The sequence below is a fragment of the Nannobrachium achirus genome (genome assembly GCF_963921795.1).
Source record: "Nannobrachium achirus genome assembly, chromosome: 11".
NCBI classification, from domain to species: domain Eukaryota; kingdom Metazoa; phylum Chordata; class Actinopteri; order Myctophiformes; family Myctophidae; genus Nannobrachium; species Nannobrachium achirus.
The window spans coordinates 55320943-55340742 of NC_137820.1; the positions used below are offsets into that span (position 1 = coordinate 55320943).

The window sequence follows — 19800 nt, forward strand, 5'->3', positions numbered from 1 at the left end:
ATAGTTTTACTGAGGTTAAGGTTAGGGTTAGGGTTAGAGTAAGGCATAGTACGCTAATGGCTAAACACTGCCGAGCTAGGCTAGTAAATAAAGAAAGAGAGTCGCAAACGAGTGACGCCAGCGCCTGCACTAGTGAATGGCTGTCGTCGCCATCTGGTGGTGATTGGTGTGTGGTGAACGACAAAACAAGCGCTCTTACCATGAACGTACTGAGTTACCCAAACGTACTGTAACATATACATTTGAAACTTGGAGATACAAGGTTTCTGCCCGACAGTGACGATTTACTTTGTTGGCCGTTCAGCCCCCAAAATGGAACAAAGGCCGACATTTTATTTTAAATTTTTTCTTAACACATCGGGTGCCCAGAATTATTCGACGTTTAATTTGCTGGTGCCCATGGCAACCCGCCATTTTACCTACCTTCGAAGTACTGGCGAGAAAAGTAATCCGAGTAAATGTAATCCAAGTATGTCCTGTTTATTTCGCGAAAATCTTTTCTTTCAGTCAGGACCGTTTTTTATCAATTCTAAGCCACAGTGTTTGTGTTACGGCCGGTAGAAGAGGCTGCCGTTTTGAGAAAAGTCAAGTCAACGAGACAGACAGCACGTCCGGGTGACGTAATTTCGTGCTGCATGTTGGTAAATGGAGTTTGTTTCATCACCGCGGTAGCCAAGTGCAGTAGCTACAGTACAGTATAGTTTACTGTACAACGCGTCGAACGCGTCGTGGGCACACGTAAAGATCAAAGAGATTGGCGCGTGGACACCACGTGGGCGTCCGATGTGTTAATGGCCGGCCTGGACCGGCCGGGAATGAACCGGCCGTTCGGGAGTTGTCCCGCTTTTCCCAATGGCCAGCACGTCCCTGCTGCCTGCACCACACTGCAGACCTGCAGACCTGTTTTCACCAGCCAGGACTCATTTCATAATTGCATGCAAACGCACACACACACACACACACACACACACACACACACACACACACACACACACACACACACACACACACACACACACACACACACACACACTCACACACGTAATGCGGAGTACAGAACACTGCTTTCTCTAATGAGACTTTAACCAGTATTGATTGTCTCTGAATGAGGCCAGTAGTCAAATTAGAATCCTGAGTTAATACTTGGTTATTAGTTACACATGCTTGCTCTGATGAGTCAATCGTCACTGAATTCACCTGTATTTTTGAATAATGACCGCTGAACTCAATAACAGAACGTTGTCTAATCAAAGACTCTAGAGCGCCTGGCTCATGTCAATCTTCGTTGATTGATTTCTGGAGAGTCCAACATCGCAGCCATGTAAACAAAACACATTAATAATCGCTGGAACCGCCGAGTTCCAGCGATGGTTAGCAGGGAATCCAAAGGCCAGGGTTCGATTCCCCCTGAGGGAACGACTAATGAATTATTCCTCTGAACGCGTGTTGGCGCATGCGCATTGCAATGACAAGACCATGGGTGATAACGGGTCTACCAGCCTCCTGTAGCCAGTAGACAGACTACTGAGCCTTAGCTAAGTGATGAGAACGGTGATAACAGACCCATACCAAGGGACGACAACAGGGATATCGGCTGGAGAAATAGACAATGCAGTAGCAGAATATTGATTCTATTTGATCACCGCTTCCTTCCGAGCCAACTGCATTGCACTGGACGCACCTGGCATAAAGTTTGGATCTTGTTTTGTTGTTGAGTCCATTTATTAATTTATTTAATACGGTATCCTGTAATAAGTGGCTTCACTTCGGGGTCTAAACACCCTGTGTGGGGTTTATTTCTCAATAATGTCCCGCTTCCCATTGATTATCCCTTGCTTATCGTCACTGTCGGGCAGAAACCTCGTATCTCCAAGTTTCAAATGTGTACATTTTTCGCAAAGCAAAGCCCTGCTTCATGATACAAGGCCGTCGCACAAAAGTAGTGAAAACAGCAGATCTACAAGCACAACGCCTCGCGGTGCGAGGCGTTGTGTGCTTGTAGATCGTCCGTTTTCACTAGTTTAAATCATTTTTAAAATGATAAATGCAAAACGAACTGTTTTGGACATACAAGGTTTTCATCGGACAACAACGTTATGCATCGTGTCAACAACAAAGTACTTCTTCCACCACTGGAAGCAGCTCACTGCAGTGTTCAGAACGTTGCAGTGTCACCTACCCACCTGTAGGAGCTGCTGTTTGACCTTCTTCACTTCGGACAGGTTGAGCTCGCTGAACAGGTCCGACACGGGATGAAGCCCCTCCCCCTTGCTCCCCTGCCTGGCCAATCCGGCGCCTCCGTGGAGGTGGCCCTTGCAGCGGTTGCAGTCCTCGTTGTTGCCGTTGGCGACGGCGCCATTGGTTCCTATGTTGGAGGCGGGGTTATTATAATTAAAAAGCCACTGCAAGATACAATACAATATCTTTGCAGTCGCTTCTTTTTGAGGCGAACGTCGCCTCAGTTGGGATTTTCCATCTGGAGCGAAGATACAGAGGTGACAAATCGTCCCGTTCAATGAGACACGCCAAGTCCTGTCTTTGCATTGACTTTGTATGTAATCGGCGCAGCTCAAACTAATATTTCATCTTGCGGTGGAAACCTTAACAATATCAACAATAATAGTAACTAAACTAAAGCTACGCTACACAAAAAATAAAAAATAAACCAGGGGTCTTCAAAGTTTTTCAGGCCAAGGAAGGACCCCTTATAGGTGAGAGAGTGGAAGCAGGGCACCCCATTACCCCTCCAACATATTGTATAAGAATTGTGCAGATTAAACCTTTCCATAGATAATTTCATAGACTTGTTTGATAGCACTATCATCAGTGTTGTGTAAATGAATACATAGGCCTGGGGGAAACTGAAAACAAGAAGTCCAAAAAATCTACATATAGAAAAAAGACAACAAAATAAATGCTAAAACGACACTAACCTTGGTTGCTGGCGTCGTCGGGGAACTTGAGTCCCTCCACTCCGGTGACGGTGAGCGCCAGGTGGGCTCCGGCTCCGTAGAGGCTGTCGCTCAGGCTGAGGTGGTGAGCCAGCTCCTTCCTCAGGTTGTTCTTCTGCTCGCGCTCGTTCTTCAGCGCGTCCAGGGCCTCCTCCAGCTGGCCCTCCGAGATGTCCTTCAGACGCAGCGCGTCCTCCAGCTGGCTGTTGAGGAGAACCGTCTCCTCCTCCAGGACCTTGATCTCATGCTTCAGGCCTTCATACTCCACCTGAGAGGAGAGTAATGTTTTGTTTAGTTCAAGCCCACTGGTTCTCAACCTTTTCATTCATTCATTCATTCATTCATTCATTCATTCAATATTTATTTATTCTCGAAATTACAGCAGAGTCGTTAGACTAATTTACAGTGTCGTCGAGTAGTACATTAGAAGTAAACATCAATAACATCACTGTTGATAAAAGAAAAAAACAGAAACACATTACATGTAGATATAGTAAATAGTAAAAGGCATATGTGGCATATAAAAGTTATAATAGAAACTAAGACCAATTTAGAAACAATTACATATTTGGTTTGGTTTGGTCACCAGAGATCTAAAATGATTTAAGGGTATCATAGTGGTCAGCTTCAATGTTGCCTGCAAATCATTTCATGTGGTAGGGCCACAGAAGCTGAAAGAAGTCTGAGTTGACCGTGGGTACTTTAAAAGTAGGGAAACCACTCGATCGGGTGTGGTAGGGTCCAGCGGGGGCCCATTCCAAAAATGCTGAAATATATTTAGGGCAATCTCCAAGTATGGCTTTATATAAATACAGATGCCAATGCAGCTCTCGTCTTTCAGTCAATGAGGACCATCCAACCTTGTTATATAAAATACAGTGGTGGGTACCATAAGTATCAAGTATTTTCAGGCCGTGACCCCCCTAGATAATCATATCATAGAGCTTGTCATATACCCTGACAAGCACTTGGGCTTGTAGGAGTTGAGGCATCACATTTAGTTTGACTCGGTTCCACAGATCAATATTTTGAAAATAGCAAATCTACAAGCTCCCAACGCCTCACGCTGCAAGGCGCTGTGAGCTTGTAGGCGTTGTGAGCTTGTAGATTGTCTATTTTCAATATATTTGCCTCTTTCTTATATTATTTGACAATTTAGCCAATGTTTGACCAGTTTTTATAGTATAGTTTGTTGATTACTTTTGATGCAGTAATGATCTATTTCTTTTTTGGAGGGGAATTACAAGTTCTTAAACTTCTTTAAATTGTCACCTGGGGACCCCCCACAAATCATGTGGTGACCTCCTGGGGGTCCTGACCCATAAGTTGAGAACCACTGTTCTAGCCAGCACAATCTCATTACAAAAGTTTATAATGTATAATAAGGTAGGCTACATATAAGGTGTTTTGTCTTGCATATTTACACACATATTGCATATTTAAGTAGATATTTAAACAATGTAAATCACAAAATCATATTTGTTATAGATTTTACAAGAAGCTATTCAAACAATGTAAATCAAATGTTAAAGTTTTTTATTAATTTAAAGTTTACCAACGTATTAAGCACCTTAAGCACATTAAACAGGCAGCATATTAGCTACAGTATTCAAACAATGTACAGTAAATAACAAGATGCTCTCATTTGTCAGTCATCTGCTGTGTGAAGCAGTAAAAGTAATGCCCCTCCCCCAGGGAGCAGTAAATCATCATCTTTCCTTTCCTAGCACCTTGTCCTTCCATTTCCCGTGAATGTGTCCACTATGGGAGTGGTTCTCAACCTTTTCAGGCTGTGACCCCCAAAATAACTAACATTTTAACTGGGGACCCCTCACCCTGACGAGCACTTTGTATAACACGGTTATATTGTGAAAACAGCAGATCTACATGCTCAAAATGCCTCGTAACGGCATTGTGAGCATGTAGATCGGCTATTTTCAAAATTTCTGCTAATATTTGATAATTTGGCCAATGTTTAATTTGTCATTTTAGAGGCATTAAAAAGTCCTTAAATTGTCATTTTAGAAATGTGCATAAACCCTCTATACACTTAAATGTTATGCTGGTTTGTTTCTGTTGAGAGAGAAAACAATGTTGCACATTAAGTTAATCATCTGGGGACCCCCCAAAATAATTTGGCGACCCCCCAAGGGGGTCGCCAAATTATTTTGGGGGGTACCGACCCACAGGTTGAGAACCACTGCACTATGGGAGTGGTGACAACATGTGATTTCAGCCTTTTTATAGGCATGACTCACACTGAATACAGGAATAAATGTATGAGGGCTGACGACACCGTGAATCCGTACAGGAATAAGTGTATTAGGAGTGATGACATTGGTTGTTTTTTTTGTTTTTTTAGAGCAGTGTGTGTTACAATTGGAGGAGACAAGGAGAGGTTGAGCTGAAAGCAATAACACTCACAATGACATTGAACCGGGAGCGTTATGGCAGGATAACTCAATGAAATGAACAGTATACACAGTCCTTCAAAGACAATGTGTGTGTGTGTGTGTGTCATCATAGCCCTGCCTGAAGCAATGAGAATTTGTGTGTCCTGGTATTTCCAATACTTTCACTTCTACTCCACTACATCTCGGAACCAAATATTGTACTTTTACTCCACTACATCTATTTGAAAACTTAAGTTAGTCGTTACTTTGCAGATATAAATGATTATATTATAAAACATACATTATTCCACTTTAGCCCAAGTTTATACCTAGGCTATTTGAAAATAGCCGATCTACAAGCTCACAACGCGTTGCATCATGACGCGTTGTGAGCTTGTAGATCTGCTATACTTTTGTATATTTTGATGACAATACTTTTGTACATTTTGAATTCCAGACTTTTTACTTGAAACAGAGCATTTTTACACTGCAGTATTGATACTTTTACACACACACACACACACACACACACACACACACACACACACACACACACACACACACACACACACACACACACACACACACACACACACACACACACACACTTCCCTCCATGGTGTATTGTCGAACGACAGTGTTTCATGAAATGTTTCACAATGTTTTAAAAATACTTTGACTATTATTTTTGACAATTCCCCTATTCTCCTAGCACTTTTTCCACCACTGCTGCCTGATACACTGAGAATGTGTGCGTCATGGTAGTCCTGCCTGAAGCAATGAGAATCTGTGCGTCATGGTTAGGCCCGTCACAGTTATTACATAACAGCCTGTAGGAGTGTGTGTGCTGTCTTGCTGTGACCAAATATCACCCTCCCTGCCCGGCTTCCCTTCCCCCGTACATGTCCAATTGTGTTACCGTAGACCAATAATTCTCAACCTTTTTAGAATTCGAGGACGCCGAGTTTGATATGTGTTAGACCACACACCCCCATTTCATACCACAAGGCGTCGGCTATTTTCAAATAGCCACGGTATAAAATAGGGCTAAAGTAGTTTACGTATGTTTTATAATATAATAATTTATATCTGTGAAGTATCTAGTAATTAAAGTTTTCAAATAATTGTAGTGAAGTAAATGTACAATATTTGGAATCCGAAATATGGTGAAGTAGAAGTAAAAGTACTGAAAAATGGAAATACTCAAGTAAAGTACAAATACCTCAAAATTGTACTTAAGTACATTACTTACGTAAATGTACTTAGTTACTTTACCCAGTACAGCAAATATCTTTGCTGATAATGTCAGCCTATTTTCACCAAACGTTTGCCACAGAAATAGAGGCGCTGTGGGCGGTGCAGACAGACCTGGTTCTGTTTGAGCGTGGACACCAGCTTCTGCAGCGTGATGTTCTCCTCCTCCAGCTCAGTGTAGTCCTGCAGCAGACGGGCCTCTCGGAACTTCAGCTCTCTGATCTCCTCTCTCATCCGGGACCTCTGCAGCTCCAGCATCTCGTTGCTCTGAAAGCACATGGACAACACAACAACATTAAAGCAAAAATGTAAATCTCACAACTGAAAATGTTTGTATGAGCTAAGTCCTAATGTGTGACGGTGTGAAAGGAGCCCCCACCCCACACTAGCAATGAACACATTATGTCAAATGATGATGTTTTAGTAATATTGTCCCTGCTCTTCTACATACAGTCTCAAAAACATCTCATGGACAAACAAAAGAGAAAATGTGTGACCCGTGCCGGAGGAAGCCTGGGGCGGGCCCTCCTCTGGAGCCAGGCCCAGAGGTAGGGCTCGACAGCTTAGGCCTCCCGAGTGTCTCCCTAGGAAGGTCCTCTATGCCACGGGTTCCACAACCTTTTGGGCTCAGGGCACCCCTATAAATATTTTTTTCATCCGAGGCACTCCTACATTATATTCCTAATTTTCACTCCCAGCACCTTATATTTAAAGCATATTTTAGCGATTATGTTGCGAGGAAAATGTTGACATAATAGCCATTTTGGTTAAACCTGACTGAAAATAACTTTGTAATTCAAGTTTAAAATTATACAAAATATTTTTTAATAAATTCCAAATATTATCAAATTATCTCACGGCACCCCTGGACTGCCGTCGCGGCACCCCAGGGTGCCCCGTCACCGACTTTGAAAACCCCTGCTATATGCATGTCCCACTAGGAGGAGACCCTGTGGCAGACCAAAGACCAGATGGGGGAAGTACAGTATATCTCCACACTGGCCTGGGAATGCCTTGGGATCCCCCCCCCCCCACACTGGCCTGGGAATGCCTTGGGATCCCCCCCCCCCCCCCCCCCCCAGGAGAGGGAACACTGGAAATCTCAGTTGGAACTGCGACCCGATTCCAGATCAGCCGTTGAAGATGGATGGATGGATGGATGGATGTTCTACAGGTGAAGAAATCACAGACTGAGGCTTTTAACCTTTGCTTTTATAGGAAATATCCCAGAGTGTTAAGACTTTATGGAAGATGCCTCTGAATATATGATATTGCTAACTTGACCACTTCAAATACACAATTTCGGTCGCAATAAAACAAAGGCAACATATGCATATCACGCACGCACGCACGCACGCACGCACGCACGCACGCACGCACGCACGCACGCACGCACACACACACACACACACACACACACACACACACACACACACACACACACACACACACACACACACACACACACACACACACACACACACACACTTCCCTCCATGGTGTATTTTATACTTTGTCGTACGACAGTGTTCCATGGAAATATCAGATCTACAAGCTCAAGCTTGTAGATCCGCTATTTTCACAATGTTTTAAAACTACTTTGACTATTATTGTTGACAATTCACTAATTCTTCTATAATAATAACCATGCCCAAACCAGGGCTGTTACAGGAGGCTGAAACCATGGCCGTTACAAGGAGGATGGAAGTGCATATCTTCCCTGGAACAAAGTGTCTCACCTCAGTTAAAAAAAAGCCAGGAGTCAGCACTACTGTCCAACTCCCAGCTACAGCTTTTATTTATTTATTTCTGATCTGCTGCAATGAGACAGCCACAGAAACCTGAGCATATAATCACTGTTGGCTAGAAAACTATTTTTATGTGTGTGTGCGTTTTGTGTGTGTGTGTGGTGGGCGGCGAGGGGTGAATGCCCTACTTCGTCGTACTGTACATACAGTAACAGTGTTGTTGTGAGCTTGTACATATCTACCATTTTGGAAAATTGTGTGGATTGTATACATACAGTGAAAAGTATTAACTTTTCACTGTATGTAACTTGTGACTAATTGACAACTATATTGGATCCGACGGTTCTTTTCACCTCATTCCTGAAAATGGACATTCTACCTGACAGCAACACAGTATGATGATGTTACTGCATGTTGAGACTGCCAACATAGAGTGGGCCTCAGTCAGCACACAAAAAAGAACAATGTTGTGTGACTCAGAGTTACTGGAGAATGACTAACATGCCTAACACGTTGCACTTTAACAGGAACACGTTCTTCCAACTACCCTCAAATGAATCCCACTTTATTAATATAATCTCATCTCTACTGGCTGCGATGGTAGTGTGATATGAGTGTTCATTTAAGAGAGTTTGCGTATCGTCAATGACTAAATCAGAAACTTGTTGTTTTTGAAAGAGCCGTCGCTGTGATGGCTTCAGGTAGAGCGTGTGTTCGGGCTTTTAACTACTGCAGATACGAAGTTCTGATAGGAAAATAAAGTTGAAGTTGTGAGCTTATAAATCGGCAATTTCTGTCTGAATGTTCCCCACAGATTAGGGCATGTTGTTGAGGTTCATGTGGTCAGAGAAGCTGCTGAATGGCTGCTCAGAGGTCTGGAGGAGGGATCCTCACATCATAATGATGGTAGAAGTGCTGAGCCACACTGACACAGGCCGCCTGCAGCCTCCTGCTGCTGCTACTGGCACAGGAAACACACAGGGGAACACATATGGTCCATGAGAGAGAGAGACAGAGAGAGAGAGAGAGAGAGAGAGAGAGAGAGAGAGAGAGAGAGAGAGAGAGAGAGAGAGAGAGAGAGAGAGAGAGAGATAGATATGAAAGTTTAATAACAATATATTTGAGAGCTTAAACCTTTGGCTATTACTGAATATTACTTTTTAACACAAAGTAAAATGCAAGTAATATTCAGTAATATCCAAAGGTTTATGCTGGCAAATGTATTGTTTCCATGTTTCTATCTGCAAGGGAGGCAGAGCAATACATGATTGTTTATAGTGAATGTTGGCCAAACGCTCAGTTTTAAGGAGGCGTTTTTTAGAGTAGCCCCTCGGGTCTAAATGGCTTAGGTTGTTAGCAGCACAGTCTAGTGGAACATGTCCCACAGACATTTAACTGCTTGTACCTGTATGAGTGAGTGACAAGCAAACCCATCTTGATTCTTGATTAGGAAACAGAGCATCTTTAGACTGTCTGACGATTTTCAAGGTGTTTAAACATAGAAGCAGGGATCCTAACACTGCAGCAAACACAACAACAAGACCAGGCAACCCTGGAGCGACAAATCAGCCTCTTGTCAGTCTGTCTTTCTGTCTGTCTGTCTATTTGTCTGCATTATTTTTTCTCTTCAACGGTTTGGCTAGTCAATCTGAAATTGCACACGGTCATTAAACATTGGCACCAGCAGGGACTGACAAAGCAGATTTTAGCATCGTTGTCAAGTATGATGAGGGACATGAACTTGGCCAGAGGTGAGAGCAGACTGCATGGAGCGATACATGAACATACATAAATGAACAACACAGAGCACATGAGTGACAGTGAAATAAAAATGGTTGCTCCCGGATTCTTTGTGTTAATGCAAAGAGTACATAGTTGCATCTTCACCAGCACTCCCAGTGTTGACTTTCAACGGTGCGTGCACCTGACTCCCTGACTGTTTAGCCAGCATACAGCAGCAGCCAGCCAGTAGCATTTCACAGGAACGTCACATCGGCATAGCGTCAAGATAAACTCGGCTGTACAAGCCCTGACGTGTAGTGATTGACAGGACAGGTCCAAGGGGTGCATTACATATTCATGAGGGGGCGGGGAATTAGGGTTGAGCTGTGTATGAAGTGAACAGGATCAATGAGGCTCTAATAGAGCTGAACACACCAGAGAGACAAGTAATCTATGGTTGGACTGCACTGTTGTTGCTGTACATTGCAGTATTACAGTATAGTGGAACGGCAGTAGAAGCCATGGCAGGAGAGACCATCATCTTTCTTTATCCTGCCTCATCCCTCCATTAAAGGGCAACTGTGTTTTTTTATACCAAGGAATTAGAGAAAAGAAAAGATGAGTTAAAATGTTTTCATTTACTGCTTTCTATTGTTTTAGTGGTTTTAACTACGGTATTTTGATTTCAGAGTGTGCATGCATACAAGTGGCTAAATGTCTTTTAGACACATTAAGCCCATTCCCAAGATGCACTGCAATCTTATATGGGCAGATGTGACTTATGGGGGCTAGTTGTGTGTTACTTAGTTATGAAGAAATGCCAGCTTATTGTGTCTAAAATGACATATTTATTTAAACACTTGTACGCATGCCCCCACCCACTGAAATCAAAATCGCTAAAACAATAGAAAGCAGTAAATGAAAACATTTTAACACTTGTCTTTTCTTTTCTCTAATTACAATCTAAAATATGAACCCTTGTTGTAAAAAAACACAGTTTTCCTTTAAACTGTTTAAACTTTGCATACTTATATAGGGCATATAATTATAGGCAAAACAGCAAAAAAAATCAGATCTGAGATTGTAGAGCTGCAGTTTTTGTGTAACAAAATATATAGGGCTTAAAGGAGTAGTTCACCCCCAAAATGACTTTTTTTCTATTGATTACTCATGCCATGGAGAGTAGAGTTCAATAATATTTTTTGTTTTTTGTCACATTCCTAAGACAAAAATGTGATTTGAGTAAATTTACCCTCATTGATTCCGGATGGTGACTCGTTTCGAAACGGGTCACCATCCGGAATGAATGGGGTAAATTTATTGTTATCACATTTTTGTCTTAGGAATGTGACAAAAACCAAAAAATATTATTGAACTCTACTCTCCATGGCATGAGTAATCAATAGAAAAAAAGTCATTTTGGGGGTGAACTACTCCTTTAAGTGATTACTGCAGCAACTGAATAAATAAATATATTTTATTTTATGAATATCTTGTGCCAAGAAGCTATCCGTTGGAAATACTGACCAGAAGAGAGAACAAAATGGCGCCTAGCTTTTATAGTTTAACATCATTTGACTGAAAGGGTGACTTTGTGAATCACTCAAAGTAAGTAAACTTAAAAAAAAAAAGAAAAAAAGAAAAAAAAAGGAAAACAAAAAAGGTACAGGTACATTTCGGCCTGAGACTTTTTTCTTGATGTTTGTGTAAAACGCTTATTATGAAAGGTGGCTTTGAATCCCCTGGTGAGGCTGCAGCATCTGTCCTCCTCCACAGTTAAAGGAGACATCTCCTCGTTAATATGCAACAGTTATGCAAATGCCAATATGCAAATGAGAGGCGACAAGCAGCTACTGTAATGAGGAGGTGATTAATGTGCGTAACAATGAAGGATCCTCGCAAACCCTTCTACACCTTCTGACTACACTTCACACAGCCTATCACAGATAAGCCCAGTTTTATACTTTGCCATACGTCGGGTGTCGCACAGCGAAAATCGAGTCAATCTACAAGCAAACATAGGTAATCTACAATAAATAAACACATAACAATATTAACAAATAGTCGATTAGCTATTATTGAAAGATTTTCAAACATTTTGAAAAATGTATAAGAATTGTGAGAAGAAAAACAAAATACAAATAAATACATTTTCACTTGTAATGACATGACGACAATACTGTAGGTGTTCCAGGCTGAAAGTGGTTAATTATCACTCACAAAAGACAGCAATGCTCCAAGGTCAACATTATTATACTGTAGCCTCGGTTTACAGTATATATTAAAAAATTTATACTCCATCACACATTGGCCAATGTGCAGCAAAAATAGCAGATCTAAAAGGCTCAGAATATGTGGTGTGACGTGTTGTGACTGAGATTGTACATCGGCTATTTGAACTATTATTGTTTTTTTCCCCCCCAACAATTTAGCATTTAGAAAATGTTTTGAAAATGTTTACCTATGATGGCATTCCCAAACTAGAGTAAAGGCACACTACTGTAGGTTCAAAAAGTCAGAACGGCTCCTACAGTAGCTCAACGTTAGAGGTGTGCATTGGCACTACCCTCACGATTCAATTCGATTGCGATTCACAAGGTAATGATTCGATTCGATACGATTCTACGATGCATCGTGTTGCATCACACTTTTCTATATCACTGCACAAGATGGCTAATTTCAGTCAATACAAGCAGTGAGATATACTGAACATCATATTTTATTTCGAATTATATTATAATATTGTTGTCGGGTGGAAACCTTGTATGTCTAAAACCGTTAAATTTGTATTTATCATTTTAAAAATGATTTAAAACTAGTGAAAATAGCCGATCTACAAGCACACAACGCCTCGCGATGCGAGGCGTTGTGTGCTTGTACTTTTAGATCGGCTATTTTCACTCGTTTTGTGCGATAGTCTTGTATGATTGATGAAGCATGGCTTTACTATTTATATATAATTATATTTAGGCTTCAATTATTGATTATGGATTATGTCAAGTTGATGCATTTAATTTAATTTAATTGAACTGAATTGCGATGCATTGCTGAATCGATTATTTTTGACACCACTAGTCAATGTTACTAGTGTCATGTTTTGTTCTGATTTGAAAACTCCCTCCAAACGTGATGCTGTGCTGTGATGAGAGAGAGCAGCAGCCAGGCTCTCTCTCCCTCTCTCTCTCCCTCTCTGTCTCTCTCTCTCTCTGCACACATGTGCCGAGCTCAGGGCATTTCTCTTATTCTCCAGCTTAGCTCTGGATTTGTCCTCCACAATGGGGTCGTGGCCGCCGCCGTGTCTGACCCCGGATCGAACCCTCGCACCGAACCGCAGTTCACCCGGGAGTCGGGAGGACATCAGCTCACGTATCGTCTCTGTCGGGGCAGAAAACTCTTATCTCCATATTTCTAACTTTCTGTGTTTTTTCATAAATGAAATCCCTGCTTGATCATACTACAGCGTCACACGAAAGCATCAAAAGTAGCAGATCTACAAGCTCGAGAACAGTTTTGGACGTATGACGTTTCCACCCGACAGAGACGATATACACATGACAGGTTTATTTATAGGCGCTTATGACATGGCAGTTAGTTTTTTCTTTGGTTTAATGGATCTGCTTTTACCTCTCACTGCCTTATGTATGTGCAAAGACCAGTGGTTCTTAATTTTTTTCCCTTGTTCATCTACAGTATATTTTTCAGAAATTGTCAATAATAGCAAAGATAGTTGATCTACAAGCTCACAATTATCGTTACCTTTGACCACTTTTGAGAGCATAAAATAGGGCTCAATGCAAGTGATTAAAATCCAGGAAAAGACAACCTTCACGGTTACGCATATCATATCACAATATGGCACTATCCAAAATCCCAAACGATATCTAGTCCTGTATCACAATATCGATATAACATCGATATATTGGCCAGCCCTGATTACTAATATTATAGTTCTTCCTGGTTCGTTGAACTCAACATAATCGACACAATCTAAGAAAATGAAAAAAGACATTGGACGTGGAATAAAGGTCCACACAAGGTCACTTTCACAGGTATGATGACCCTCATGGACCTACCTGTGGATAAAGCAATCTTTTATGGACTACTGTACTGTATGTGGTTGAACCACTTCTGCATGTACAACGTGGGTGTTCCCCCTTCCTTCCCCTACACTCCCCCCTGCACCTTCTTTTTTGAGCGGTGCTATCCACTCCAATACGTGTCCATGTGTGTATCTCCATATTTTATATGTATATCCCTTTACTGATTGGACAATATAATGATGAGCACATCATCACTGTCAGGCAGAAACCTTGTATCTCCAAGTTTCAAATTCGCTTTAGTTTTTTGGTAAATTAAAGACCTGCTTCATCATACAAAAGTGTTGCACAAAAGTAGTGAAAACAACAGATCTACAAACACACAACGCCTCGCGATGTGAGGCGTTGTGTGCTTGTAGATCTGCCATTTTCACAATTTTAAATAATTTTTAAAATAACAAAAAAGGAAGGTTTTGGACATACAAGGTTTTCACCCGACGACGATATGTATGCCTTCATACATCATAATCATACTGTGCTACTCCTGGAATAGTTTTTTCTACTGTGAAGTGAGTGGACAGGTGTGATTGTTTTCTTTCTCTTTCTGGAAACAACAAAACGGTGGAGCTTGCACACAAACAAACAAACAAACCTATAAACCTGTGATGTGACAATAAAGATGGTTGTGATTGCATCCAGACTGTGTACTGTACCTCTCTGAGCTCCTGCAGGACGGCGTTGAGCCTGTCGTTCTCCGCCTGCGTGTTGGAGGCCACGGAGCGGCTCAGCTTCACCTCGGACTGCAGCTCCAGCAGGCGGCCCATGTAGAAGGCCTCCTTGGAGGCAGACTCCCTCAGCAGCGTCTCCTCGTTGCTCTCCCCGTCCTCGGCCACCTTGCGCTGGTTGGAGTAGGCCTGGCTGAACGCCTGCACAGGGAGGGGAGGAGGGAGAACCACAGGTCACTATAGGCTGGTCACAAAACTCTTTACACCAGGCGTATTCAACAGGGGGTCTGGAACCCCTAGGGGGTCCTCAGAGTTACCACAGGGGGTCCTCCAAATCTTCCAGTCCTTTTTATATTAACAACCTGAACCCTAGTGTCCATATTCTGAGAACTATAGCCAAAAATAGCAGATCTACAAGCTCACAACGCCTCGCAGCTGTGAGCTTGTAGATCGGCTATTTTCGGCAAAGAAGTTTGGTGTAGAGGGGAAAAGAGCAGACTAAGTACAGAGTAAAAGGTCAAGTTTATTAGGTAATGATGGCACAAGTGGTTAAATATCTGAAAACACATGAATCCAAAACAGACTGATGATTGTGCTGTCAAACGATGAAACTATATGGAATCTGGGGGTCCCTGCTTCATCTCTCTCTCAACTAAGGGGTCCTTGGCCTGAAAAAGTTGAAGACCCCTGCTTTACACCTTACAGTAAGTAAGGGATAACGTCTCGCTCAGCGGTCATTATCGAGTGATAGAATCCCGACAGGCTGAAATGGCACCAACGCTGAGCGAGACTTTATCCCGCTTATTACACATAAATTAATAAATTGACCCAAGTAAAAAAATATATATATTTCCTTGCTTACAGTAGTGAAAGTATTCAACAAGTGTTGCACTGTCCGTTCGCAGAGCGCAACGTCGCCTAGATGCAAACAAGGAAGTGTTAATCAAATAGAATCCATATTTGGTTACTGCATTGTCTATTTCTCACTTCTAATGTTTTCACATTCTAGCAACACTTAGTTGTAAATGACACTGTGTTGTTTACATGGCTGTTGGATGTTGGATACAGCACAAGACTGACGCAGTGCAGCCTGAGTGCAGCAGGTGTTCTGTGCCTTTGATTAGGCATCGGTTGAGTAGAGCGGTAGAGCGGTCATTATACAGAAATAATTCACTGCTGATTTCAGAGATTGACCAATCAGAATCAAGCATTCAACCAAGCCGTATCTCGTGTACAGCAGGGGATCTCAAACATGTTTTCTAGCCCAACCCCATATTATGAGGATTTTCTTTTGGCGACCCCCTGATCCAAATCAATAACTGGTCTGATTGTCTGTCTGTCTGTGAAAATCTCATCTCCCCGCTCCGAGTCGGTAATGTTACAATGTTACTTTAATAATACCAATTTGTATTGTGTTGTATATCATATTCATCGTTGATTTGTCACCTTTACAACGAGGTACAGTTTGTAAGCATCAGGCTTTCGTGGAATGAGCACCACAGCCAAACGTGTGGGTAGTGCTGACCCAAAATGAGCCAAAATCCGGTCCACTATGTCTCCCCTTTAATTATGCCAAATGGTATTGTGTTTGATATCATTGTTATCGTTGATTTGTCACCTTTACAACGAGGATCTGGCATTCATGGAATGAGCAACACAGCCAAACGTGTGGGTAGCGCCCCTCCAGAAATGGTCAAAATGGCCTGGCAGGCCTGCAATACTGTTCTTTTGGTGTTCACTTTTGTTGCTTGGAGCATTGAATGATTGCACTCTCCCACAGTAATAAGGTAAAGAAAAAACAACACATATTGGCCATTTTTACACTTTGTTAATTTTAAGCTCAGTGTCAGGGAAGCCCAAAACGAGAGTAAATGCCAGCAGAACAGTATTGCAAGCCATTTTGGCAAAACTTTGGTTGGCGCTACCCACACGTTTGGCTGTGTAGCTCATGCCTTGAATGCCCCAGGCTTACAGGCTGTACCTCATAGTAAAGGTGACAAATCAACGATAAAAATGGTATAAAACACAATACGAATTGGTATTATTAAAGGGGCGATATAATGGACCGAAGTCAAGTTTCCTTTCTTTTTGTGCTGATTTTATATTGTATTATGTACATATACAGTATTTTGTTGATTTGACTTGTACAACGTGTCATGAAGCTTGTGGATCTGCTATTTTATATGGCCTATTTTTGCCATAGTAAATGATTTAATTTGACTGTCTATTGGTACCGGTCATTGACAGACAGTAATTTCTTTCTTTGCATATTCAAGTTATATTATGTCATATCTCTGCGCAGTGCAATTTCTGTTTACAAAGCCTAAAAGGCAAACAGAAATGCAATTTGTATATATTATGCCAACAACACATTTAAAGAATTCATCACAATTATTTGTATGACAATTAATTATCAACTAGTCTGAATAAAAAGATAGAAAGTGCAACCACATTGTGTATTTACTAAAGAACACTGAATTCCATAAATCATGTTTTGGGCTTATAAACCTCACAGTTCATAAACATACATTCCTCCTTCCTCACCACTAGGGGCACTGCTTCTATAGTTACAACAACCACCCACATACTGTACCAGGCTGGTGTCTGTACTCTACTCTGCAGTGCAACATCCACAGAGTTAAAGTAACCCTGCCAGAGTTAAATGAACAGTGCGTGTCTGTGTAAGATGATCTTCCAGCCCTGAGGTGTGTGTGATCGATAGGAACACTGTTCCCATTCTCCTGACACAGGTTTTCGCGCGGCTACAGGGGCTGACTGATCACGACAAAGGAACCCGGGCTTGATTGAGGAAATCAAATCACACACAGCAGCCATCATCCACACAACAGCATTACAGCATTACACACACCATGATGACCCTGTGACGGGACGATAAGCGATATTATTGTTTATTGTGATAAAAAAACGCTCACGATAATTGTATCGTGGAGATTTCATTCATCGTGATATCGTCCTCCGTCATGCACTGGGATCAATTCACCTTTTATTTGCCGAGCTGCATATCCAGTACCATTTAAACCCTCTATAATTGGTAAAAGGTACTTATAATATACGTACTTGATACAGTCTTTTTTTCCACTCTCTATCAAATGTCTTTGCCAAAAAACAGCCGATCTACAAGCTCACAACGCGCCACAACGTACTTATAATATGCGTACTTGATATAGTCTTTTTTTTCACTCTCTATCAAATGTCTTTGCCAAAAAGCTTGTAGAACGGCTGTTTTGTTGGCAAATGTTCCGCCCCAGGATAATGCATTTTGATTATCGTGATAATATCTTAAATCGCGATTTCTTTTGTCACAATAATCGTGATATGACATTTTCATATCGTCCCATCCCTACCTGTGACACTGTCGGGCAGAAACCTCTTATCACCATATTTTAAATTGTTGTGTTTTTTCCCCCTAACTTAACGCCCTACTTGATCATACTACAGCATCACACAAAAGCATCAAAAGTAGCAGATCTACAAGCTCGAAACACAGGCCCGAAGGGGCACGCTTTGAGCTTGTAGACCTGCTACTTTTGCTATTTTTTATTTATTTTAATCCTGAAAAGTAACAGTTTTGGTTTGCACCCGACAGAGGAGTTATACTATACATACAGCAAGGGTTTCTCTGTTCTTAAAAAGAACATTGATAGTGGAAATAGCCGATCTACAAGCTCACAACGTGTTGCATCACGACGCATTGTGAGCTTGTAGATCTGCTATTTCCACTATTTTTGAAAATGTTTGAAAATATATGAACATTTTTCAACATGGAAACGATGATGTTTATGAAAAAATAATTGCGATTATGTCAAATAATTGCGATTATGTCAAATAATTGCGATTAGACGATTATGTAATAATTGTGACAGGCCTAGCTGCACCATGCCTTCGCCACATGGTTTGACAAAATCAATGTCCACATTAATCTGCTAATCTAATCTATTAAAACACACACTACATTTAGCCACACACACACGCACACGCACACGCACGCACGCACGCACGCACGCACGCACGCACGCACGCACGCACGCACGCACACACACACACACACACATGTTTGCACGTGCAGGCACACTCCCCTCTCTTGGGAGGCACAGGGTGGTTTCTTTGGAAGAATATGGTGATTCATTCTGGCCACATTGTGACCGAGGGAACGACCGTTGTTGTTTCAAAAGCTCGCCTGTGCCTCGGGCCCCCGGGGCCCCCAGCAGGAGCCTCCACCACCTCTATAGCTGTACGTGTGTGGGGCTCACTGTCCATAAAGGCAGCACAGATTTCTTTTTTAAGGGACAATGACTTCCTGGTTGACAGATGTTCAACGTTAAATCTCAGCAGTGTTGCAAGAAACAGAGCCTAAAAGCATACTGTAGTGAAGATTTCAACTGTACAAGTTGTGAACTTGTGAGCTTCTAGATATGGGGCAGAAGTAGGCCATTCATTAATTTAAGAGAAATATATAAAAAGTCTAAATATGGAGATACACGGTTTCTGCCTGACATGCAATGATGCGCATAAATCAAACTCTGAAGGGCCTCTTTCAACTGTCGCACACGGACACACGGTCGGTCAGCCAGACAGACAGACAGACAGACAGACAGACAGACAGACAGACATATGGACATGCAGGCTTTGTCAACGTAGTAGGGCTGTCACGATCATGACATTTTACATGAGGATTAATTGCGACATAAATAAGTGTGATTAATGAAATGAATGGGGTAAATGTGGGCTACTGTATGCATGAGCTGGTCAGTCTTTATGATAAATAACTCTACTATGTATGTTTCTACATGTGGATGAATAGTATGTAATGTATGAATGTACAGTATGTAAATGCATGCATTATGTCCAAAGAACTGACAACGCCACAAGTGGACGTACCGGTACACCATTACAGTGACATGGAGTGTCTCTGTATTGAGATGTTGATACCTCATGCCACACATCATAAT

At 41.8% G+C, this 19800-nt stretch overlaps 1 protein-coding gene across 1 annotated transcript in view; it reads right to left on the reverse strand.

Moving 5' to 3' along the window:
• LOC308293708 (protein bicaudal D homolog 1-like) overlaps nucleotides 1-19800 on the reverse strand; it is a gene marked incomplete at both ends in the record, with an annotated part of 67142 nt that overhangs the window by 15819 nt on the left and 31523 nt on the right. Inside the window, 4 exons of the mRNA XM_080736313.1 lie at nucleotides 2184-2365; nucleotides 2934-3219; nucleotides 6713-6865; nucleotides 14819-15031. Coding sequence (XP_080592439.1) covers nucleotides 2184-2365; nucleotides 2934-3219; nucleotides 6713-6865; nucleotides 14819-15031 — 834 coding nt within the window. The remainder of the gene's footprint in view (nucleotides 1-2183; nucleotides 2366-2933; nucleotides 3220-6712; nucleotides 6866-14818; nucleotides 15032-19800) is intronic.